The following is a 22,961-nucleotide window of genomic DNA, read 5'->3' as shown; positions in this document are numbered from 1 at the left end:
GAAAAATGAGAATATTCGACAAATTTTTTAGTCGAAATTCTTTTCTTGTTCTATTCAATGCTAAGAAAAATGGCATTGCTTTCGATGAAATCAAAGGCAATAAAAACAATTCGAATACGAAAATCTTCGCACATGTTCGAAAAGAAACGAAGCCGATCAAAAGATAACATCTAGTCGATTTTGTTAGTCCCCTTATTCGTTGACTTTTAATAAACGTCGTTATTGTTAACTCCGATCAAAATACAACCTAGAAGAAAAGAAGAAAGAGAGAAAGAAAGAAAGACGATAGACCAATGAAATTTGATGACAAGTCTGGTTGAATTTTTAAGTTTCGCGAAAGTACACTCTCACTTTTTTCGGAAGTGTACCGAGTTCAGGAAATGTTATCTTTTGACTTGGAAAGCAACCTATCGATAGAAGGAAAACTACGGATTTGAAGTCTCAATTTCGAGACGTATCGTTTACATGGATTCTTTGAAAGGAAATTGGAAATCGACCCGACAGGATATACATATTTTCTTGTTCGCTGTACCATCTTGTCATCGTTTCTACCGAAGATGAAACAAAGCTAGCTTTTCTTTTGTCCTCGTAAACGAGATTTTGTCAATCGAAAATATGATAAAGCCTTTCCCTCGTAGAATTCTTTTATCCAAATCAATGAGGAAGAATTTTAACGATTACACGAAAACCTGTATATCGTTTATCTGAAAATACATTAAGAACAATCTTAATCCAAATTGTTTGGAAGTGTTCATTTCCTTCTTTCGAAGATAAACGCGAATCGAGGAAAAAAAAAGAATTGCGCGGAAAATGAAAAAATCGTTCTCTCTCTCTCTCTCTCTCTCTCTCCCTTTCTGACGTCGATCTATAATATTAAAGGTGATGCGAAGTAACTTTAATTAACTTAAACGCGAAAAGACAACGACGGCTTTCACAAAGGCAAGTCTTCGTATGTCACTCTTTGTTTTCCTTTACATTTTCTTCGGCAAGATCGTAAGAAAGTTCAAGAGTCAATTGAATATCGCCTAAGGCAAATGAAAAAGCTTTACCGATCACCGTGGAAAAAATAAGAGTACTTATTAATCATACATATAACTTTATTTAAAGTTATAAGTAAACAACTGCCAGAGTGTTTACTCTGACAGACTGCCAGAGGAAATTTCAAAGAGGTATATTAGGAAAAAGAAAAATGAAGAAAGAAATAAACATTGCATTGCTGTCAGCGAGCTCTGTGTAAAGCGAAAAAAAATTCCCTCTAAAATTCATCTCTACAGGACATGCGTTTTAATCGAAGAACTCGAAGGCATGCTGTCATGGACATTACGTTCTAACGTGAAACGATGTATTAATAATTTGGAATGACTCTCCGTGTTATTCCACGAAGACTGATAAAGCACGAAAAACGAATTCAAAAAAGGATTTATATTCGGCACGCGTTACTCTCTCTCTCCCTCCCTCTCTTTAGCGATTAATCCTGGAATCCGAAGTAGCAAGTGCACGCTGGAATTTGAAGGGGATATGGGTAGATTAGGTCGAACGTTCGACGAATGTATTCCCTCCCCGTGCATGATTTCCCATATATCGTCCGCTTATCGCACATATATACGAGTACGGACGAAAAATCAAGCTCATAGCACGAGTGGAAGTAAGGTCATAGATCGTTGGAAAGTTTTCTGTAGCGATTTATAGAGAGTTTCACTTTATTCGGACATTTGAAATATCAATGTCAATGGAAATAATCGTTTGATCAAAAAGGAGCAATGTCCTTTATTTCGAGATTTCAAAGTTGGCCTTTTTTTCTTTTTTAATGGATCGACAATTAAGGCAACAAATTCATATCATTTATCTTACATAAACTATAACGATATAATAAAAATATGTCGGTACGTTTAAAAGAGCATAGTCAAAAAAAAAATGTTCGTTTACATTTGTTGGTAGGAACTAAAACAATGGAAATATTTGAAGATCTCGAGTTGAATACGTGCATAACTACACATACGTAGGGTGGCATTCCGCCACCTTTTCTCGTCTCATAGCCTTCGCGAAATAATTCAGAAACGGTACGTACACAGGAGACGCGCTCATCCAAATGCGAGAAGATGGAACTGACCGTGATAGAGATCGAGCTGCCAGGGAAAATACTTGTCGTACGTACCTACGTATTTATGTATGCATGCATAGACGCGTATACATATTTACATATACATATGTATAAGCAAGATACGTAAGCACGGACAGGTCCGATTATACGCGTCTATCGACTAGCGAGCTACCACCGAGCTCTGATCCGAGCGTTATTGGACATCTCTGAAAGGTTATCCTCGATATCGAAGCTCTTATTAAACCATCCACCGGGACGTCAATGACTCTCGCGATTTACGCGTCGAATTAAAGCCACGGGACTACAACAAGTCCATCTTAACGTGGCTTCGTATTTCTACAGATTGGTAAACGGATCGAAGTTAATGGGTATTCTTGAACACGCGCCAGATGGAAGAGTATTGGTAGTAAAAAAAGATATATGTACGTCGTGTAATAAACATAATGAAAAAGGTGAGCGACGAGAAAATGATAAAGAGAGAATCTATCATGACTTATATAAAGCTAGATAGGTCGTTATATACCTGTAAAAGTACCTTTATCTTCTCGACGCATTTTTCCAGAAACTACTTGAAAAGCTCGATTCGATCTTTCTTTCATGTCGGAAAGACCATTAGACGCGTCTTGGGAAAGTTGGAACCATTTAGTTTTTTAGACAGTCGGAAAGTAATGGTCAAAGGTAGAGTAACGGAGAAGGAACAATCCGAGAAGCACTTACTCTTGTAAAACTCGAGATGCAATATACGCGAGCTCTTAGAAAGCGAGCAGATATCGTCGAAACAGACCGTTTCTTCGAACGAACGAAATAACAAAAGTTTATGAGTTCTCGAATCCGATATCTCAACGCGAACGACGAACGAAACCTTCTACAAGCGTCAATGACGAACTTATCAAATTCTTCCTCGTGCCTTTTTCGTTGCGCGCGCGATGAGAAAAATTGCGATCGTGAGCGGAGCCTCGAATATTCCTCGTTGCTTCGAGTAAGAGTTCCGCTCCGAGTGGAATGTCTTAATTGAATTTAATATCCCTCTCTCCGTCAACTTCTCTCTCTCTCTCTCTCTCTCTCTCTCTCTCTCTCTCTCTCTCTCTCTCTCTTATTCATTCATCGAATCGTATAATTCCTACGTTTTCGCATTCATATTTTGTACTCGAGTACGGAAACAAAATTCTACTCATTATATTTTTTCGTGGCGAACGTAGAAATTATTAAAAAAAAAAAGAAAAGTTACTACGAAATAATAGACGTAGACGTTAGCGTGATCCGTACAAAGAGCCAAAGCGTTTTATATTGTCTGTTTGTATTTTTCCCTTTTTCCAAAAGCAATGTGGAATACGATGCCGTAAATCGCTATCGGATTCCCTCTGAAATATATCATAGTATTGTAGAGGTATCCATGCGTTTACCTTCGGTTACGATATAAAAGTATTGCTGTCGGTATTTAAATCCTCTCCGAAAGAGACGAATTTATGGAAAGTTCATAATACAATTGCACGATTAAAGAGCGAGCGCGATCTTTCGAACCAACCGTAAAATAGGATAAAAATTAATATTTTCCTTTTTCCTCTCTACTTTACTTTATTTCCTTTTCTTTATTTTTTTTGTTTTTTTTTTTCTTTTTTTGTTTTTTTTTTTTTTTTTTTTTTCTTTTAATAAACAAATTTTTTCAATGCCCGAACCCATTGAAAACCGCGATAAAATCTCGATAACGATATAGTCGATATAAGTAATGCGTCATTCGATACTACGTACAATTACATCGAAGCGTTCGAGGGATTTCAATGCGGGGTACTAGGTCTATGCGCGATCTCAAATTAAGATTAAAGCATCTTTCGCCGGTAGAAAAGTGACGATGATATTTCTTTCAACTTCGAGAATACATGCGTCTATGTATATGAGGATATATTTACGTATAGATGTGTGTATATAAAAATACGAATGCACCTGCGACTGACAGCAATGATACGAAATAAAAGTAGCCGTCTCATTTTGAACGTTAACCCGATAATTTTCCATTTCCATTGAAAATTCATGCTTTAAGAGCCTCGTTAAAACGTCACGATCGAATTCGATGAATGTTACTTTTCGAATTTAAAAAATTTTTAGTAATATTGAACAAATGAAGACCGCGTTAAGATAAAACAGATGAAAGAAGGAAAGAAATGATAAGAAAGGTGAAGGTAATGGCGGTGAAACAAAAGGAAGTAATATGATTCGAAAATATCATCAAAGACTCAAAGATCGAAAGAAAGGAACTTGGACGAATGTCCCTCTGGACCATTTTGGTCTTACATATATTTATGCTATGCGTGCAAAGTTTGCATGGCATTGTTCGTTCTAAACCAGAAAAAGGGATTCTCTTCGAAGAATGTAAATGTACCTATGTTTCCCTTGTAAGAAAAACAGAGAGAACGAACGTCACGAGAGATATGAATTCCATTGAACGGCGACCTTCCACATTCTTCTTACTATCGAATAAACCCACCAGAATAAAAGAATATATCTTTCCGCAGATTTTCGAAAAGATTCGACAAATCTCATATATTTTCTTTCGATATCTTGATCGAGTTGTGTGTGTGTTTTTAACCGTCGTTGACCTCGACCAGCAATTACTTTCCCTTGACAATTCACTCCGATGACATATATTCTGGCAAAAAATGTCATCGAATAAAAGATATCTTATAATAAGTGGTAGCAGTAATGTAAAAAGTAAAAATTATCCTATGGAAGTATTAATTGATAAAATTGATAAAAATATAATCTAATTTGATTATAAGCCTGAATAATTAAAGTCGTTATGCGTGATAAGGAAAGACTTATCCCATTGATAAAATTGATAAAATTGATAAAAATATAATCTAATTTGATTATAAGCCTGAATAATTAAAGTCGTTATGCGTGATAAGGAAAGACTTATCCCATTGATTATCCCAATAAGACTTAAAAAAATCTCGTGACAATCGAGATGGCAATTAATCGATCCAGTATTAATCGCCGTTATTGAAAGGCAAATAATTGATTTTGAATATTTCAAAAGTTTCACGCGCTATCTCTCCCAAAGTTGAAAGGTTATCCGCCGGTAAAAAGATTTGTTATTATAACCAAGGGAGAAATGAAATTTTCTAAAGTACTCTTTACGTTGACGATAAGGACGCCGTAGAGTTGACAAATGAGCGCTTGACGCTATCGGTGACGTAGAAACGTCTAATAGGAACATCATCAGCCTGTTAAAAGAGATAAGAGAGTAACGCCGTGATCGTTCATCGAGGATTTTCCTGAGAACGGATACGACGGCCATCGTCCTCGAGGAACGAAGTAAATGTTCGAATAAGAAAGGGATATAAAAAAAAGGATAAGTGAAAATGGAAATCGAAAGAGGAGCAATGACGATAAGATCGTCCTACGAGTTATCTTAATCCATAGGAAATGAAACTGGATAGTTAATGTGCTCTCTTCGGCAAATTCACAATGTTCACAAGGGGCAAAAGGGACTCTTAGAAAGTTGCTTGAAACTTAAATATCTCGATGGAAAAATGAAGGAAGCTATATGAGGAGGAAATAATATAACTATTATTAGAGTACCCGGACAATTAGTAGATGCGATATAGACTATTGAAATCGATTAAATATTTATTACAAGGAATTTAATACAATCGCGTAAAGTAATACGAGCGCAAGTTTCTGTCAACGTTCTCTCAAGTAAAAATGATTAATGCTCGTCGGGTCCATCCTTTTGTTCTTATATAAAACGTCCAGATATACGAGTATAATGAACGAAAAGAAATTTATTATACAAAGGTAATTCCTCTCTGATCGAGCACTCCAAAGTTATTAGAAATACGGTAAAGTGAAACGATTTGAATAAAAGGATAATCGAATAACTCACCATCAGGAACTTGACCTTGTTAACCAAAGGGGATGTCGTAAGGAACTTTTTCACGGCCATGAACATTTTGCTCTCCAAAATGGCAGCGCTTTCGGCGTCTTGTCCGTGCGAACATCCGGCTCCGACGTCGGGCAACAACGGACAACGTCCCCCGATTCTGAGCAACAACCCTCCGCAATCTCCGAGGAAACTCCTCTTCTTTCTCTTTGTCTTTGCCTTGGGCGAATGGCAATTTATTTTCCGACAAATTGTACACGTGCTACAGTTTTTTCTATTGAGATAACGACCTAACGAGATTCGAAAGGCCGGAAGAGGAGGTCTACCTTTCTCTGCGTTGATCTACTTCGATATTATACTGTACTCTTATCGTTGCAATTTCGTCGGATCAAATGGACGATTCGAATAATACCCTCTTCGTAAGAATTCTTCTCTTAAGATCACCCTAGTCGTGCGATAAATTCGATCGATATAAATCGGAGGATCTTAACTCGAGGATCGATCTCTATTCTTATAGATTTTTTCAAAACATTCAATCTTTCTTTTCCCTTTTTTTTCCTCTTTCGATCGAGAAAAGAGATCGACGTAGAATCGGAAGAAGCCTTGACCCTCAAGGAGGATCCTCAAGGTCCCGACTGTATCGCGTTCTCGAGGTAGACTGAAGTCTGGAGCGGCTCGACGGACGCTGTCGGTTGCTCCAGAGGCCGAAGAACGCGCGCGCGAGAGAAACGCGCGGGGCGTTCGGGAGAAGCGTTCGGGGGAGAGAGAGAGAGAGAAAGGGCTCGAAAGGGTGGCAAAGAGAGAGAGAGAGAGAGAGAGAGAGTAGAGGGAAGGGGAAGAACAGAGTGGGAGAAAACGCGAGTCTATCGAAAGAGACAACGAACGGGAATGAGAAAAGAAAGTTGACCGAAGTCGAGCCAAGTGGAATTTCGACCAGTACCACTAGTTGCTGGTTAGCCTTGCACCCTTGCACGAACAATGCCCGAGACCTAGCCATTGATTAACTTCAAATACCCTCATTAGTGACTCGCAGAATTCTGTGATCCGATCTTAACAAAGGATCGTTTATACGAATGAACAGGAATTACAAGTAAAGTCGCTTTTTGAGTAAACGAGTCGGTCAACGTATCCTTTTTAATAGCAGCTATTTAATATTCAGAAAGGGAAAGAAATGTATCGAGTAACCTAAAGCTCTCGATGGAGAGAGAGAGAGAGAGAGAGAGAGAGAGAGAAAGAGAGAGAGAGAGAGAGAGAGACAAACGTAGAAAAAATAACATTGGCAAAAATACAAAGATCGCCGATTAACAAACACAATTTCCGCTTATCGGAAAGTATCTTACTTCATCGTTTCGGTGAAAATATTGTAATGTACGATCTGTGGGGGAAAAAAAGTACTCGTCGTTTTCATTAAATTTATAAAACAATAGCTCACTAGCGGAATTTAAAATTCGTAATTGAACCTCGTCGATTTAACGAAGCATCGCAAATATTTTATCTTGTCTCTTTTTTATTATGGTGAAAATTTTGAAAATATTCCAACGATGTTCGTTCATATTCTTTGTCGGTTATGATAAAGTCATATTCGATAGTATCGCAAATAAATCACATTGCAATGTAATTAACAAGGAAAAAAATTTCAACAGAAAAACATTCTTTTACTTCACAGCGATCATGTGTACAAAATACAAATAATTCTTCGAATGTAAATTTCGCTAGTTTACTATCTCATATATTTTTTAACAATTTTATTAATAAACCTTAAGAGGATAATTTTTAATCAATTTTCAGCTAATCGAGAACTTTTATGACGTGAAAACCTGAAAATTATGCTACTTAATCAAATAACACAAGAGTGCGTACGCGTGTGCGCGAATGAGTTTTTTAAAGGTGTATGTATATATATATATATATATATATATATATATATATATATATATATATATATATGTAAATGTCATATAAGTAAGCATTTCCGGAAACTGGCTCGGTAAAAAAGAAAGCCGTGCGTTATCGTGGAAGCATCTGCCATCGTTCGTTAAACGACCGCAATACTATATACTTTTTCGAGAGACCTACCCATGTAGGTAAATTAGGTGATCGCAAAAAGGTTTGTCCGCTCAATGATCGGTATTGCAGAGCGAAAGGGACTTATCGACAATTGGAAAAGAAAGTTTAGGTAAAAATAATCAAAATAATTGCATTTTTAATATATAATTATATAATTTTAAAATATTTTCAGATACAGCAGGATATGTCTCTACGTCATTACACGGTTACCCTGCTGATACGATATTTTAATAATTTTATAATTTCTTTCTGTGTAGCATATCGTTTCAAGAAAATCCATTCCACTTTATATTCTATTATCTCTACATGTAACACGACCATATCACAGATAGAAGTATTCTTACAGTCCACGTGATCGTTGCTCTTTAATCATAATTGGTACAATTAGAAATCAGTACTTATGATTTGTACTCGTCCCTGCACATAAGGCATCTCAATAATATTAGCCATATATATACAAACATATAGCTTCATTACGCATAATCTTCTCGTTAATCTAAAATATTGAGGTACAGAATCGACGATACTCGTTCGACGAAATTGCATATAATTAAAATCTTTGTCAGATGTCGGTCGTCGATCCAATCGGTTCGTTGCGATCAAATGAAAATCTTAATGATCGATTATTTATCGTCGGGTGGACGTAAGGCCGAAGCCAATACTTGCTGCATTTGTATTCTAACGTCTAACTTTTTCTCTTCGGGTATTTGCCTGATGGTCGGTAATAAAGACAAGAGAAACATTTTGTCGTAATCTTCTTCGTCGATCGCTACACGTTGACCGCTGTGCGACGATAGGATATCATGAATTTCATTATCGAAGGACGCCAAAGACGTTTCGCACAATTGCTTCGGATAACGTGGACACATTTTGAAAGAAGCACCGGTTTGCACATATTCTCTGCCGGTCGTTAGAGACGGAACAGCGTGGGCCAGTGGAACGTCGGATTCTTCTATAACTGGATTGTCGCCTTCGCCTTCGCTTTCCTCCGATTTGCATTGATTTCCTGCCACATTCGTAATCCTACGAAATACATGAAGAATTTCGTTTTTAGGGCCGGGAGAAGGGAGGAAAGAAATAAGAAATAATATAACCAACTTTCGCCCCACCCCCCGTTCCCTGAGAATCAAAATTAAGATAAAATATTATGCAGACTGTTGTATATAATAAGTCGGTACCGTAGCTTGTTTTCAACGGTGGGCATGAGAAAAAGCAGTTGGTCGTAGTACATATACTTTTTCCGCTTCCGGCGTACCGAGTCCGGTTTAAGGGATTTTTGCAGCTGCAGTTTGAACTCTTTCATGAAATAGTCTCGTATATTTCTCCACTTCCCTCGCAAGCTCTTTTCTAAAAAAAGAAAATATCGAATGGAAAGAATAAAAGGAGAAGGGAGAAAAGCGAGCGAAACGCATCGTTCAAAACCTATCAAAATAGATTCTAACGAAAGTTCGCGCGACTATGTAATTCGAATTTTCAAAAGAAACGGCCTCGGTGCGAATGTGATATAATCTGTGAAATAATAGAAAAGGAAAGTTAATGAGAGAGAAGAAACGATCCGGTATAACGAGAAACGGTCGTACGAGGAATCCGGATCGATCGATCGTTCGCACGACGATACGTGCATCATACGTGTATATATATATATATATATATATATATACCTTCCATGTTTCTCTCCTCGTCCGACAAACGCGTCCAGTTCGGTACCATCACCTGACAAACCTCTTCCCACGCGCTCATCTTGGCGTTACGGTCGTTGTACTCGCTACGATTCACATCGTAGATCGCCGGCCTTTTCTCGATCTCCTCGATAAATCTTTCCGTGTCAAACATGTTGTATATTTTCAAATATATCTCTCTCTGCCCCCGCCCCCTTCCTCCCCCTCTCTCTCTCTCTCTCTCTCTCTCTCTTCTCCGTCACTCTATCCCCTCTCTTCCTTTTCGTCAATTCTCTCAACGATCATCGATTCAAAAGCTAGATTCTCTCGATAATCCTCTTAATATCGAAAAGCGAGCGAAATACGCGTAGAGGACAAAAATGGATAGTTCTGTTTTTCAAAATAAAACGTGACGATTGATCGGAGACGAATCGATGATGCGGTCTCTGGATTAGCTCGATAAAAATTCTACGATGAATGATTTGATGAATAACGAAAAAAAAATAAAAAGAATCGTACGGAACGCTTGCCGCAAATGGCCGTGTTGCTACGTTGACGGTAGCTTACGCGTCACTGCGGAGAAACCGTTGCACGGCGTATTTCGTTTGGCATCATGGCGGCCAGGCGGGTGTGCGGTTGCGGTTGCGGAGCGGAATCTATGCCGCCGCCGCCGCCGCCGCCGCCGTCGCCGCCTCTGCTACATCGCGACGTTGCCAAATCTCTACTGACCTATACCCGATTGAAGAACGACGGAAGAGAGACGCGCGTCCATCCACGTGTGTATTTTATTTATTCGCGTTAAGCCTTTCCTTATTGAATTTTACTCGTACGCGTTTTTTTTTTATATCCATGCGTACGTACACATGAACATAGTTATGCATATGGTATTTTATTAACTTTAAGCGTCATATCGCGATTTATACTTCCATAAAGTATACCAAGCGAGTACAAACGAATATACGCGTAGACGTATCGTACGTACACGCGTTCGTACGTCGGAATTCGCACCGATCGAGTTACTTTCGCGAGCAACGTACATACATATACATATACATATACATATATATATATATATACGTTGATAACATCCGGTGATTGCTATGCGCTCTCGACTCGTCGTCTTCTTGGCATTTCGTGGACGAAAATACGTGCCGCTGCCACGTCGGCCCTCTTTTAAACCGCATCGTCGTTATCGACCGTTATACGTTCCTTCTCCTCGTTGTCACGGAATTGACGCAGAACTTTGATAGTGACCGACCAATAATAAAGACTACGCGCGTCGACTGCGCCGATCAAAAATTGTCAACATTTTCGATCTCTTTCGACGTTTGAGTCATCATCCCGAATTTACGCCAGCTTCGACTATAAACGCCTTTCGTACGTCTCTGATACGAACGCGATCTATACGCGCACGCATATGAACATTCGTATATATATATATATATATATATATATATATATATATATATATATATATATAGCCGAGATACCTTGAGATGCGCATCGGCGAGGAAAGATCTCGTTAACGACTTTATGCGATCTAATCGTGCGATTATTCGCTTAACCTCGCATGCCAAAAGCTCGTTGGCGCGTTTTACTGCACGAAATCGATCAAACGATCGAGACACGCGAATTTTGTCGCGAGAAATTTCATAGAATCGTTTGACGTTTCCGTCAAAGAAAATGTTGTTCTAAACATCGTTGAATGAGTTTTTGCAAATGCATTGTTCGAAAGAACTCCGACAATATACATCGTATAATTGAATTATTTTACCTACGCAGGGATTCGTCGATAAACCACGCGCCAGATTTCAACGGCCAATGAGAGTGGAGGTTTCGTATGGCGCGAGCGTCTCCTCGAATATATATAGTAGAATATATTTCAGAACGATACGACTTGCGTAGGTGGGGAAGAACGGATAGTAATAATAATGGAACAAACGCGTGTACAAAGTTCCTTCTTACCGCATCTCCGTTCGAACGAGCCATTAAAACGATCGTAATGCGATTGGCCGTACAAGGATTTATTATTCGTATCAAAGAAAATTGTTAACGAATTCGTACTTCCCCCCTCTCTCTCGAATAAAATTACAAGTTTATGATTGGATGACTAAATGAAAAATATCTTCTTTGCTGTGTTCACAGTAATCGAAAACTCATTTGAATATCACATTCCCATATTATCCAAGGCGCAAAGTGTAACTTTTCTAATCTTATCGCACTTTAACGCCTTGTAATCATAATCATAAAAAGAAGAAAATAACTGCTACTGTGGAAGAAGACGAAATTACACGTGAGCTTACGAAAAATGACGGTAAAAAGAACAAAAGAAAAAGAAGAAGAAAAAAAGAGAAGGTAAGTTCGTAGAAAGAATGAATATGTAGAAATAAAAAGAAATGACAGGCAACAAAAGAGAGTGAGAAAAAAAAGTTAGGTGGCACAGCTGCAGTTAGAACAAAGAGTGGGGGATACGCCCAAATACTGGAAAGATCGGTGTGAGCTAACGTGAGAGAGAGAGAGAGAGAGAGAGAGAGAGAGAGAATGAGATGCTACGAGTTTTGCTTGCTAGAGGACGGGGAGGAAAGAGAGGGGGCGAGAGAGAGAGCGCGCGCGACAGGATACGAACGATGAGTGAGAAAGGGTGTGGAGGGAGTAGGGTGGATTAAGAGGGGAGAGAGAAATAGAGATGGACACAGGATACGTCGTTAGAGTCAGAAGACGGGTTATCCTCCGGGCTGAGTGAGTTCGTCGTATCGTTCTTCGATCCGATCCACCATCGGTTCTTCCCATCTATTCGTCTAACGTCTAGGAAAGAAGAAAGTACTCGTCTCAGGTTCTCCTGCGGTGTAATACGACCGAAGGTCCTTCTCGTTTATTCACGCGGTTAAGCTCGAAGCGGTATCGATCGTCCATCATGCCTGCCGAGGATTTCCTTGGAAAGAAGTACAAGCTCTCCAACAGCGAGAACTTTGATGATTTCATGAAGGCTCTAGGTACGTTAAAGCGTTCTTCCTTTCTTCTCGTTATGCTCGAGATAATTAGCTGATTATTAACTATGACGGTTGTCGTATAAAAGCTAAATTGTGTCAGGTCGATAACGTTAACGTTCCAAAAGTCTAATGGAATTTAGGTTACGTACGAGAAAATCTTTCGAATCGTCCGATCGTACTACGTAATCAATTTGAAAAGAGCTTCTCCAATGAAGAATTTTTACATATTATTATCCATGCGTATAAAAATAATCCGTCGCGAATAGAATTTATCTTATCGAATAAAAAATATCATTTTGTACATTCAAAATGTTTATTATCCAGGGAATAGATTTTGCGTCAAGACAATTAATACTTTCTGTGAATGACGTGAGTTTAACCACGAGATATTGCTTCTTCGATTGCTATTGCTAAGAGAGAGAACCCTCCTTCTAGAGCCGGTAGCGAGATATCATTCCTGCGAAATGTTTTTATCGATGCTCCTAAAAATTTAACACCCTGCATATATTTATATAACGCCGCCGTCGTCGTAAGGATAACTCGTTTCAACGATTAAACCTACTTTTATATTTTTATGTAAATTATTACGCACGTATAAGGTAGTAGAATAGAGCCATCCTCGAAACCGATATGAAGATGAATGTGTTCGAATAATAGAACAATAGCTTTTCTATTGTTTAGCTTCATTTGTTTCCGCTTAGTTTCCATTGTTATATCGTACGCTATTAGCTTCGTACTAGATTGTTATGATTAAAATTCGTCCGGTCGAACGTATAGGCAAAGTATAGGCCGTACGTGCGCGCGCGCGTATGCTATACAAATATGTATTTACGATAGAAGGACATTTTGCTGGCAAGTTATATGGAAGCTGCTCTACCTCTATACGCCCTGTGTAATACACATATGCGTATAATCTATGCGTTACTATTTAAAATATTCATTGTCATCAACAGACTAATTTAATCGACAAGCCATTATATTTTCATTGATTATCATCTTTCGTCGCTGATAATCGAATACTCGTGCGAAAGTAAGAAAGGTAGAGGACAATAAAGAAAATCGAATTAGCACGCTTCGTAAAAGAATTCGAATCAATGCGCGGGTACATTCGTTCGTCAGAACGAACGTTGATCGACGAGAAAGAGAGAGAGAGAGAGAGAGAACACACACGTTCGACGAAGCATTCGAAAGACGAATAAGATAATCAATTTTAATACGTTAAACTATGCTCTCGTCTTTCGTACAACGACCTGACCTCATGTTTAATTCCCACCATCTCGTCCATGCTGGACGCTGCATAGTCTGATTGTGCTTCAATTTAGTACTTGAATTAATTTATCAAGGAAGATTAATAAATCGCAATTGCTGGTCGAATCGTTGCTGGTAACTTGTTCTCTATGTAAGTGTAGATATCTACACTGAGAAACGATAATGGCTAGTCTATTATAACTATACTTGTTTCGCTATCTCAAACTTGTTTTTTAATTAAATAAAAACAAAAGAAAAGACCCATATTTTTCATATTAAAAGAATACTTTCAGATACATTCGATAGTGTTTGCTTTTTAACAAATATTCTATTATCTTATAATTTATTATAGTTCAAGGAAAAGGTATTCTACGTACTAGATGCTATTAATCATGTTTCGTTGTACATGCATCAACCCATTAAGGACTTAATCTAAGATCTTTGATCTTTAATGGCGAACGATTATAAGAAATAAAAAAGAAATCTATTTAAACAAATTGAACATGTAAAAGTAATGATACGAAGAGAACTTTGATCATGACAGATTTTGCTTTATTATTATCATCTCGTTCTATTTGACGCAAAGTTCGAATTAAGTATAAGTTTGAACTTGCGCTAAAAGCTCATTGCATTTTCCATTGAAAGGCACATCTTAATCACCTTCGCGATGGAATAAAATATAACGCATGACATGCGTAATGCATTGTTCCAAGAACGAGAAACGAACGTATGTCGGTAAGAATCGGTACGTTAACTATCGTCAAGCTCGATATATTGAGCTTAAATGACGTTTAATAAGTCTTCGACGAGAAGTCACTGCCCTTCTTCTTTCTTCTCCTTTTACTTGACGAACGCACATTCTCTCTCTCTCTCCTCTCTCTCTCTCTCTCTCTCTCTCTCTCTCTCTCTCGCGTAGGCTTTCACTGTGAAAAAAATCAATGCACTTCGGCCTCGTGAAACGAGGTATCAACTTTCTCGTAATAGCTCTTTCAGTTTTAACGTTATAATCGATTATGATCGGTGTAACGGGCGATTTAATGTCACGATAATCGAACTTTGTTATCGTTCGTTAACTTTCATAAATTTTGAAAAAATGAATCGAAACGAATCTAGTTTTATTTTTTAATGGCAATGAATAACCCCGCATTACTCGATTAAAACTTCCTCCTTTATCGATTCGATACACATTTGACGTCTGTTCTAAACGGTAAAACGTATTGTGTTTTATCGTCCCACGGAGCGTTCAATCTTTCCGACTGTATCGATCTGTCAAACTACAAAGCTTTATCACGATTTAATCTGCAATTACAAATGATTACTAATCGTCGAAACGACAGAAGCTGCGATAGTAAAGGATTATCATTAAGGTTTGCCTATAAATTCTGGCGAAATTAATATTTAATATCGTATCAAAAGTCAATCGTTATTTGTCGTCCTTAATGAAATATAAATAAACGAGAGATAAATAAACGTAAAAAAAAAAAAGAAAAAAAAAAAACTTTTAATGAACGAACAAGTTCCACCTATAAAAGATTAAATATTAATTTAAAATCAATCCCATGATAATCGTATGTAAGTACTATCCGAACGTTAAATTGCAGGTGTGAGCCTTGTTACGAGGAAAATGGGTGCCAGCGTGAATCCAGTCGTTGAGCTTACGGAAAACGATGGCACGTACATTTTGAAAACCAACAGCCCTTTCAAAAGCTCCGAGATTAAGTTCAAACTCGGCGAGGAATTTGACGAAGAGACGCCCGACGGTAGAAAGGTGAAGAGCGTTTGCACTATGGAAGGCAACAAGCTATTGCACGTACAGAAAGGTGAAAAAGAAACAACGATCGAGAGAGAATTCACGCCGACAGAAATGAAAGCGGTAAATATCATTTTTTTCCTCCTCCTCCCATTAAAAGCGAGAGTATTTTTGTGTCAAGTAAAAAAAAAAAAAACGACGACTTATGTCTATCTTTAAACACCGATATGACATACATATAATTATTGGCATAAATTATTTAAAGATATGAATTATTAATTATTAATAATTAATGAATCATACGTGACTTCAAATTGCATCATAATTGGATAATTACAATTTCAAGTACTACTTGATAGAATCAACGTTATTTAATGACGAATTACGTGAGCTGTGTACCGATGTTACCGGCAATTGCCGGTACAAAATAGACAAGGGACAAAAATTATCTCTTTTCTTTGAAACACGATACGATTGCCTAAATCTTTCTATTTCTGGTTTTTTTTTTTTTTTTTTTTTTTTTTTTTGTTTTTGTTACAGGTAATGAAGGTCGACGATATAGTCTGTACAAGAGTGTACACCGTTCAGAACTAATATCCTTTCAGACGTGTCCTAAGAAAACTTGGCTGTCCAATTCATACTCTAAACATACCAAGAATTTTACTCGTTAAAAAGCTTCAAATATATAGGAGATGTTAACTCCTATTTATCGTTAAGTAATGAAAAGTACGTTCCAAAAGTTCGCTTAGTATTTTTTACTAAAGAAAAATGTTATATGTCGATGGTTTAACGGCGGATTGACGCTGATGTTTTAAAACAACATGCAAAAGTATTTAAAGCTACTAATATCGAAGAAATATAATTCGTATAGAAATAAAATGTCGATAGCATATATGCGATCTTTGAATGTATTTAAAGGTATAAAAATAAGCGCATTACCAATTCTTTAATGTCTTTAGCACGAGTTTCTCAAATACTTGCTGCGTCACGTATTATATGTTTATAAGTCGTCAGAGAATTTTTTTTCTACCAATAAAAAATATTACCCCAAAAATTTTCTTATCCTTTCTTATGTTTTATTGCGTTAAATACGAAATTTTACGATGATTCTTTTCTATTTAATATCTATCACCGGCGATATCTAAAAAAAAGATCAAAATATATTCATATATTGAAACAAGTTTGAGTTCCATTATCAACCTAATTAATAATTCTTCTTACGTAATATTCGATATAACACGTGTGACCCTCCTCAGTTTTCACCATGTATTGAAAACACAGTAATCCGCAATCGTCGGTCCTTAAGGACACTTTATTGGCGTAAGATAATGCTTTCATGGCTGGCTTAATATGTGCCAATCTATAACTGGTCGTGGCTACTGTAGTACATTGAAAATTGTCTACAAGTTCTCCATCGTGAGGCAGTTCGATATGACATATACCGGCTAAACCATTGGTACTTATTCTAAAGAATGGTGCTTCGGGAGACAATAACAGCTGAGATTGCAAAAGATAAATATTCCATTTTCTTAAAATATTAAAATAAATCATCACGTATAATTGTAAAAAGTTACCTCCATCACTTCGCTGGTCGGATCGAGCTCGGATAAAATATCCTTTAATAATTCCGTTTGCAGTACAACTTTATTTAAAACGTTTTCTGGCTCTAGATGGAAGTCTAGTAACTCTTCCGGATTATGAGTTTTCAACGAACAATCCGTTATAATGCCATTTTCTTCTATGAGTATGCTCAATGGATTACCGATACCCTGGGGATGGATACATGAAAACTCATATGATTATCGGTCAGAGAAGAGGAACACATTGTTCGTATTTACAAAGAAAATATTTCATACTTTATAAAACAGTTCTAAGGCAACATTACTCCCCGTTGTATTTATATTACTCCAAAACATACAAAGACATTCAACGAGTATGCTTAAATTTATTCTGAACATTACATCCTCCTTTAAATTAAATTCTACAAAAATAACTCCTGGAATATAAGCGCTTGCTTGCATGCACTTGGCATCTTCCACCGTTATCTTTAATCCATTCTCTGTGGCAAAGCAAGTGGCAGTCTAAAAGAATACGACGAATTATCGACGCGCAAAACACACTGTGTGTCTATTCGTAAACGAGCTAAATCATATACCTCTTTGAAATTTAATGCTTTCAATAAATTGACTATTGTTTTAAGACTACCCAATTTTGCGATCAATTTGTAGTCGTCGACATTAGGCGTCAGCATGATCATAAAAGGATTGATACAATAAAAAATTTTGAAATTCCGTTGATGTAATTTGCTGATAAGATAATTTCTCTTTATCGATCGTGGCTAACCAACCAGCTAAAACGTGCTTACAGGTAAATAAAGTTCTATTATCTAATACCTGACTCCTGAAATACGAATAAGATAAAATGGCATTACGATATTTGACGATAAAAAGATAGTAAGTAGTTTACCTGAACGAAAGGCAAGTACAAAAATTTATCTCCGGGAAAAGCGTATATATAGATCCTGAAAAACCTTTTACTTGGAACAACCAACGAGCATTATTCCTGTTGTACCGGCTTCCTTTAACAACCGGCGGAGACGAAGAGATATGCGTTATACGTCCTTCTTCGTATAATTCTAATGCCCTTTCAAACACTTCACCAAAAACGTTATATAGACTTAATAATATTTTATCTGAAACTACATATTACAGCAAACAAATCCTATTTATTCTAATGAAACGTTTTAAAAAGTATATTTTCTATTTGCAACATTTATTCGATTTGATTTTTATAAATACTTGCATTTGCCGCTCTTTTCGAAGTCTTCAGACGATTCCTTCAATAGACGATCGACAATTTCCCCATATTTTACGCTGTACGGGTTTGGTTGAAAGTCTTTTATCGATGATTCGTCATCGGAATCCATCAAATGGTTTTTTTATATAAATAATTTACTATTAAACGATACTTTTTATAACTGAACATTAATAATTTTATACTCTAGATCCTGCAAAACTCTCAACAGTATACATCACAATAGATTGATGGTACATTTAACCTATAAACCGCACACGACCAATCGTCTTATGCATTTAATACTACCGTATAGAGAACCAATGAGAGAACAAGGTGTCCCTCCTCCTAAACGATTGAATTACTTTCCATCCTTAATTAAGGCCAAATAATTAAGGAGAAACAAGATTATAAGATATCGAATTGAAATTTTATTTTAATATAATCAAGATATCAATTATTATCATATAATTGATATCTTGATTACAAAATTCGTAACTTGCCCAGAAAGCACCATCTATACAGTAGTTTGTCAATGGTTTAAAGTAGTTTCATCAAGTTACATGCCTACAAAGTGATTCGTCAATGATTCATTCGATATGGCTGCACTGCTATCCATGAACATATATATATATATATATATATATATATATATATATATATATGCACACACGCCGAAATGCACAATAAAATTACACCGTGGCATTCGTAAAAAAAGGCTTTTAATATTACTTAAAATATACTATTCGACGCATAATGTTTCATACAATGTAGAAAATGATATAAAATATAACATGTAACTTAAGATATATTAGGCATTATAGAGATATTACTTAAGACTAATATCATTCAAGTATATCTGCTTTCTCCACTTCCAAACCAGGCATACATTTTTTTGTAATATTCTTTTTCGCTAATGAATTGTAAATTTATAACATGTAACAGCGGTTGACTGCACCAAAAATTTTCTGAAGGATCTTTATTCTTAAAGTCGGTAGAAATAGTTTTTTTATAATTATTCAACGATAAGAATCCTCCCAAGTGCACGTATTTACCAGGTTGTAAATCATCAATTTTCTGAATACTCTCTGTACTTTTTTGATCATTATTTGAATTCTAAAAAATATTTTAAGACTGTTATATATTAACAGTTTAACAGTTATACCAAGAACGTTAAATGTTAATACAATTTTTTATTCATTTACCTGAGGTTTAAGGCGTTTCGTTTTTTCAGAAAAGTAGCGTTTTGCATTATACATTACACTTAATATTCCTGTACCATCGTCGACTACAGAATAATCTCATTATAGATTTTAATCCATAATTTTAATCTATCTTTGCCTAACATTCTTTTCTTATAACAATACAAAAGCTTGTAGGATACTTGTAATTAAACTTTTAATCGTATAGGAATACGGGAAAAAAATGTTAAGCAATTATAGTTTGTATTGTTTTAAAATTAAAAGATTTGAATACCTTGGAATTCGTAATAATTTCCGAAATTAGAAACTTGTAGAATAATACCTATTATATGTATAAATCCTATTTCAATAGATGGCATATTAAGAGGAAAAAATTTAATATTTTCTCCTTTTATATACGGTATTAATCGGCCTATTTCTATGATAAGCAAATTTGGTTCGATTCGCGTTACTGAAACAACGTGTTCGTTATTGATTGAGAAATAACTATTTGTCCTGTAATAATTACAATTTTTTAAATAATTTGCTCACCAAAATTTTCATACGTCCGAATACCTGGCCATTCCTTTTTTTTCAAATTTTCATCTTTACTTTTTAAGGTTATCTTTTCATACTCCATATTTACTTGCTTTAGAGCTATTTATTTATCTTATTTTTTACGTTCAAAATATTACATTTATAAATTACTTGAAAAATTCAATGAAACGCATAACGAGATTAAGCAAAATCGAATTCTATAACCTATTAATATCATCATATGTCCTATCAATATTATCGATATAAAAATAGCAAGTTATCAATATAATTTAATAAACGAGCAATTGATAAGGATGAAAATCAATTAGTCGTTAAATAATACATACGCACAAACTTTTCACAAATATACACAACTCTACATATCAATTCTTTCCGAGAACTCTTACTTCCAAGAAACGCTTTAGCCTCGTTTTCTCATCGATAGGGGCGCTAACATCGATACTCTACGTATAGAGAATGAAAATTTTCTATGCGTTGAAGAATTAAATTACTATTTTTTAGAATACGGATAAACTCGATATTAATATTAATATAAAATTTAAGCAATGTTTTACATTAAATTTAATATGATAGCTATCTCAGTTCTCACTATTTATTATTTCAAGTAATGTAACAAATATGATTTTCTTAGATTATATCTTTAATTAATACAAAATGATCTTACAATTATATTTTTTATTTTTTTTTTATATATATATACATACATACAAACATACGTATATATATATATATACACATATGAATAAAGAAGGATAAAAACATTTCTTATAAATTTCAATGTAGAATGTCTTATTACACCGGAAAGTATTTTAGTTGGAATTATACAGTAGTGCCAAAAAAGGGGAAAGTTCAAAGCATCGTATCGTATTGTGCATTTGTGATCACATAACATTAGAATCTATGAATATGTACACTGTATAGTATATTATATCATGAGATAATTTGTTTAATTTGTCTCCTGGATCGAGGGTGTTACATTTTTTAAGACATACTGCAAAAATAAAAATCATATATTTATCAAATAGATGATAAATATGAATACTGTATGAATTTATTATATAAAGTAATTACCTTTCTATAAGAGATGCACGCATAGTGGATGTTATAGCAGCTGGTACACATTCGGAGAGCTTAAAAACACTTTCGATAACAGAAAGTTCCGTTGAAGTTGTATCCATACCGCAAAAAGAAACCCAATCGTTTACTACCATGCCTGCGGCTATAACATCGCTACCTCTATTGACCGTACCTGCCTGCATAAATAAATTGTGTGTCTACATATATATATATATATATATACATATACATACATACATATACATATATGTATATATTCAGTATTATAGACTTTTGTACTTTTCCTAGTATAGAAACGAAATTTTGTCTTACAACAAGTGGTACTTGTAAAAGTGAAGATAGCTCATCTTGATCCTGAATAGAAGTTTTTGGATGTACTAAACCACCTTGATTAGATAAAACAGAGTATGATCCAACGAGTACATTACTTGCTACTGTTTGCCTGAATACTTCAACGTTCAAAGTATCTGCTAAAATTTCTTCAGTCTCCTGTAATGTGTATATATATATATATATATCAAATTCACTTTATAACGTTTATATGTATTTTGATATTGCTATGAAAAATTACCCTATCAAGATCAGGATGGACCAAAGCTACATAATCGTTGCAAGCAATAACGTTTCCCAAAGCAGAGAGTCTTTCTTCAACTCTTTGTACTTTTACGCTATCTGGTAACGAATTTCGTATATGTTGTAATTCTGTATCCGTAGTCGTATTTGGAACTAATAATCCACTTTTGTTTCCTAGAAATAATTATTTGTTCACCGTTGCTGTTCATCGTTGATCACTTTTGACACGTTGTCGTTTTTGAAAGGCTTACCAACGCATAATCGTCCAATAATACGACATCCTGCTACCGACGCGTGTACTACAGGAATTGTTTCAGCCAGTTCCGCTTCGAATACACTGTAAATAATAATTTTGTTACGAAATAACTTCCCAAGTTGTATTTCGATAAATTCAAAGGTTATGGTAGACGATCATTGCGAGGTCTTATTGCGGGCGACGTAAAATAATTGTCTACAATTAATCAATCGATCGTAAAGAATTATTTGAAAAATCATATTAAATTACCTATAAAAGTTTTCGGAACCACCAATTGCCACCAAACAATACGAATTCGTCAACTTTGAAAATACTCCAATTTCATTGTTGTTTTCGAATTGCACACGAACTGCCATAATTAATAAAAGATATATTTACATCGGCATTAACAAGGGAAAACTTTCTCGAAATCTTACGTTTACTTTTAATAAAACTTCAAACGTACGCTCTAACCTACAATTAACAATTCTTTATATCAGAAAGCACGAGGCAGCCACTATAAATATAGAGGCATATAAATGACAAGGTATAGAGTAACGGTAACTGCTGCCGTTTCTTTACTGATGTTTCGTTATTGCGATTGAAGTTGGTTGCAATAGCGGTGGCGCTACGACTGGATTGGTCGCGCCTGACGTTGATTACGTATACGGCCAATCAACGGCTAGTATCGAGCCGTAGGAACGTCCAATAGATTTTCTTACGGTCTTACTCGGTAAACTGACCAATAGCGTGTTACGATTTCAAATCTTACGTTATTTGTTGCAACATTTATTTATTCATTTTATTAAAATTATATTTATATAAATCTTTATATATTTCATAAGGGCAG

At 35.7% G+C, this 22,961-nt stretch overlaps 6 protein-coding genes across 15 annotated transcripts in view; 1 reads left to right on the top strand and 5 right to left on the bottom strand.

Moving 5' to 3' along the window:
• LOC118448322 (calmodulin, striated muscle) overlaps positions 1–18,637 on the bottom strand; it is a 49,826-nt gene extending 31,189 nt beyond the window's left edge. For 3 of the 5 annotated variants that reach the window (XM_035881438.2, XM_085662923.1, XM_085662926.1), the window contains exon 1: positions 5,985–6,180. In XM_035881438.2, the coding sequence (XP_035737331.1) occupies positions 5,985–6,050 (66 nt within the window). In that variant the 5' untranslated portion in view covers positions 6,051–6,180. Of the gene's footprint in view, positions 1–2,624; positions 2,743–5,984; positions 6,181–18,496 lie in introns of those variants that run through there. The other 2 variants (XM_085662924.1, XM_085662925.1) reach the window with 2 other exon arrangements.
• Positions 8,216–10,739, bottom strand: LOC118448354 (uncharacterized). The gene is made up of 3 exons (XM_035881518.2): positions 9,710–10,739; positions 9,227–9,395; positions 8,216–9,071 (listed from the first exon to the last, which is right to left on the bottom strand). The coding sequence occupies exons 1-3, from the start codon at positions 9,879–9,881 to the stop codon at positions 8,672–8,674; spliced, it is 741 nt and encodes a 246-aa protein (XP_035737411.1). The 5' UTR covers positions 9,882–10,739; the 3' UTR covers positions 8,216–8,671.
• Positions 12,565–16,376, top strand: fabp (fatty acid binding protein). Its single transcript, XM_035881524.2, has 3 exons — positions 12,565–12,699; positions 15,546–15,817; positions 16,235–16,376. Exons 1-3 carry the CDS (start codon positions 12,621–12,623, stop codon positions 16,286–16,288), a joined length of 405 nt encoding a protein of 134 aa, XP_035737417.1. The 5' UTR covers positions 12,565–12,620; the 3' UTR covers positions 16,289–16,376.
• On the bottom strand, positions 16,180–18,637 carry LOC118448353 (cell cycle checkpoint protein RAD1). 5 transcript variants are annotated; one of them, XM_085662928.1, is made up of 7 exons: positions 18,497–18,637; positions 18,161–18,347; positions 17,850–18,094; positions 17,551–17,775; positions 17,269–17,463; positions 16,916–17,191; positions 16,180–16,835 (listed from the first exon to the last, which is right to left on the bottom strand). In XM_085662928.1, exons 3-7 carry the CDS (start codon positions 17,949–17,951, stop codon positions 16,809–16,811), a joined length of 825 nt encoding a protein of 274 aa, XP_085519054.1. In that variant the 5' UTR covers positions 17,952–18,094; positions 18,161–18,347; positions 18,497–18,637; the 3' UTR covers positions 16,180–16,808. The 5 variants fall into 5 exon arrangements, with proteins under 5 accessions (XP_085519054.1, XP_035737409.2, XP_085519056.1 ...); XM_035881516.2 differs by having other exon boundaries at positions 18,161–18,386; positions 18,497–18,634; XM_085662930.1 differs by having other exon boundaries at positions 18,493–18,633.
• Positions 18,638–19,195: 558 nt separating this feature from the next.
• Positions 19,196–20,769, bottom strand: LOC118448357 (uncharacterized). 2 transcript variants are annotated; one of them, XM_035881523.2, is made up of 5 exons: positions 20,553–20,654; positions 20,221–20,430; positions 19,964–20,140; positions 19,693–19,775; positions 19,196–19,603 (listed from the first exon to the last, which is right to left on the bottom strand). In XM_035881523.2, exons 2-5 carry the CDS (start codon positions 20,306–20,308, stop codon positions 19,337–19,339), a joined length of 615 nt encoding a protein of 204 aa, XP_035737416.2. In that variant the 5' UTR covers positions 20,309–20,430; positions 20,553–20,654; the 3' UTR covers positions 19,196–19,336. The 2 variants fall into 2 exon arrangements, with proteins under 2 accessions (XP_035737416.2, XP_085519057.1); XM_085662931.1 differs by having other exon boundaries at positions 20,221–20,769.
• A 184-nt stretch (positions 20,770–20,953) lies between these two features.
• eIF6 (eukaryotic translation initiation factor 6) lies at positions 20,954–22,694 on the bottom strand. Its single transcript, XM_035881521.2, has 6 exons — positions 22,382–22,694; positions 22,128–22,213; positions 21,875–22,050; positions 21,616–21,792; positions 21,298–21,479; positions 20,954–21,217 (listed from the first exon to the last, which is right to left on the bottom strand). Exons 1-6 carry the CDS (start codon positions 22,486–22,488, stop codon positions 21,208–21,210), a joined length of 738 nt encoding a protein of 245 aa, XP_035737414.1. The 5' UTR covers positions 22,489–22,694; the 3' UTR covers positions 20,954–21,207.
• Between the last annotated feature and the right edge of the window lie 267 nt (positions 22,695–22,961).

This window comes from Vespa mandarinia, chromosome 20, assembly GCF_050613455.1.
Source record: "Vespa mandarinia isolate Hongniang chromosome 20, ASM5061345v1, whole genome shotgun sequence".
Classification (NCBI taxonomy): domain Eukaryota; kingdom Metazoa; phylum Arthropoda; class Insecta; order Hymenoptera; family Vespidae; genus Vespa; species Vespa mandarinia.
Note: the sequence above shows the minus strand (reverse complement) of the source record. Positions and strands in the feature narration are given on the sequence as shown.

Bases quoted from the DNA above. Each gene is read 5' to 3' on its own strand.
- LOC118448357 (XM_085662931.1), bottom strand. From the start codon at position 20,308: ATGGAGTATGAAAAGATAACCTTAAAAAGTAAAGATGAAAATTTGAAA. The intron at 20,141-20,220 runs GTGAGCAAATTA...ACGTTGTTTCAG, and splicing joins TCGGACGTATGAAAATTTTG to TAACGCGAATCGAACCAAAT. The intron at 19,604-19,692 runs GTAAATGAATAA...AATATTTTTTAG, and splicing joins CGAAACGCCTTAAACCTCAG to AATTCAAATAATGATCAAAA.
- eIF6 (XM_035881521.2), bottom strand. From the start codon at position 22,488: ATGGCAGTTCGTGTGCAATTCGAAAACAACAATGAAATTGGAGTATTT. The intron at 22,051-22,127 runs GTAAGCCTTTCA...AATTATTTCTAG, and splicing joins TATTGGACGATTATGCGTTG to GAAACAAAAGTGGATTATTA. The intron at 21,480-21,615 runs GTAAGACAAAAT...TTATTTATGCAG, and splicing joins TTTTACAAGTACCACTTGTT to GCAGGTACGGTCAATAGAGG.
- LOC118448353 (XM_085662928.1), bottom strand. From the start codon at position 17,951: ATGATCATGCTGACGCCTAATGTCGACGACTACAAATTGATCGCAAAA. The intron at 17,464-17,550 runs GTATGAAATATT...ATCCATCCCCAG, and splicing joins CCTTAGAACTGTTTTATAAA to GGTATCGGTAATCCATTGAG. The intron at 17,192-17,268 runs GTAACTTTTTAC...TTGCAATCTCAG, and splicing joins CGACCAGCGAAGTGATGGAG to CTGTTATTGTCTCCCGAAGC.
- LOC118448354 (XM_035881518.2), bottom strand. From the start codon at position 9,881: ATGTTTGACACGGAAAGATTTATCGAGGAGATCGAGAAAAGGCCGGCG. The intron at 9,396-9,709 runs GTATATATATAT...TTCTTTTTTTAG, and splicing joins CGAGGAGAGAAACATGGAAG to AAAAGAGCTTGCGAGGGAAG. The intron at 9,072-9,226 runs GTACCGACTTAT...TGTATTTCGTAG, and splicing joins ACCGTTGAAAACAAGCTACG to GATTACGAATGTGGCAGGAA.
- fabp (XM_035881524.2), top strand. From the start codon at position 12,621: ATGCCTGCCGAGGATTTCCTTGGAAAGAAGTACAAGCTCTCCAACAGC. The intron at 12,700-15,545 runs GTACGTTAAAGC...GTTAAATTGCAG, and splicing joins TGATTTCATGAAGGCTCTAG to GTGTGAGCCTTGTTACGAGG. The intron at 15,818-16,234 runs GTAAATATCATT...TTTTTGTTACAG, and splicing joins CGCCGACAGAAATGAAAGCG to GTAATGAAGGTCGACGATAT.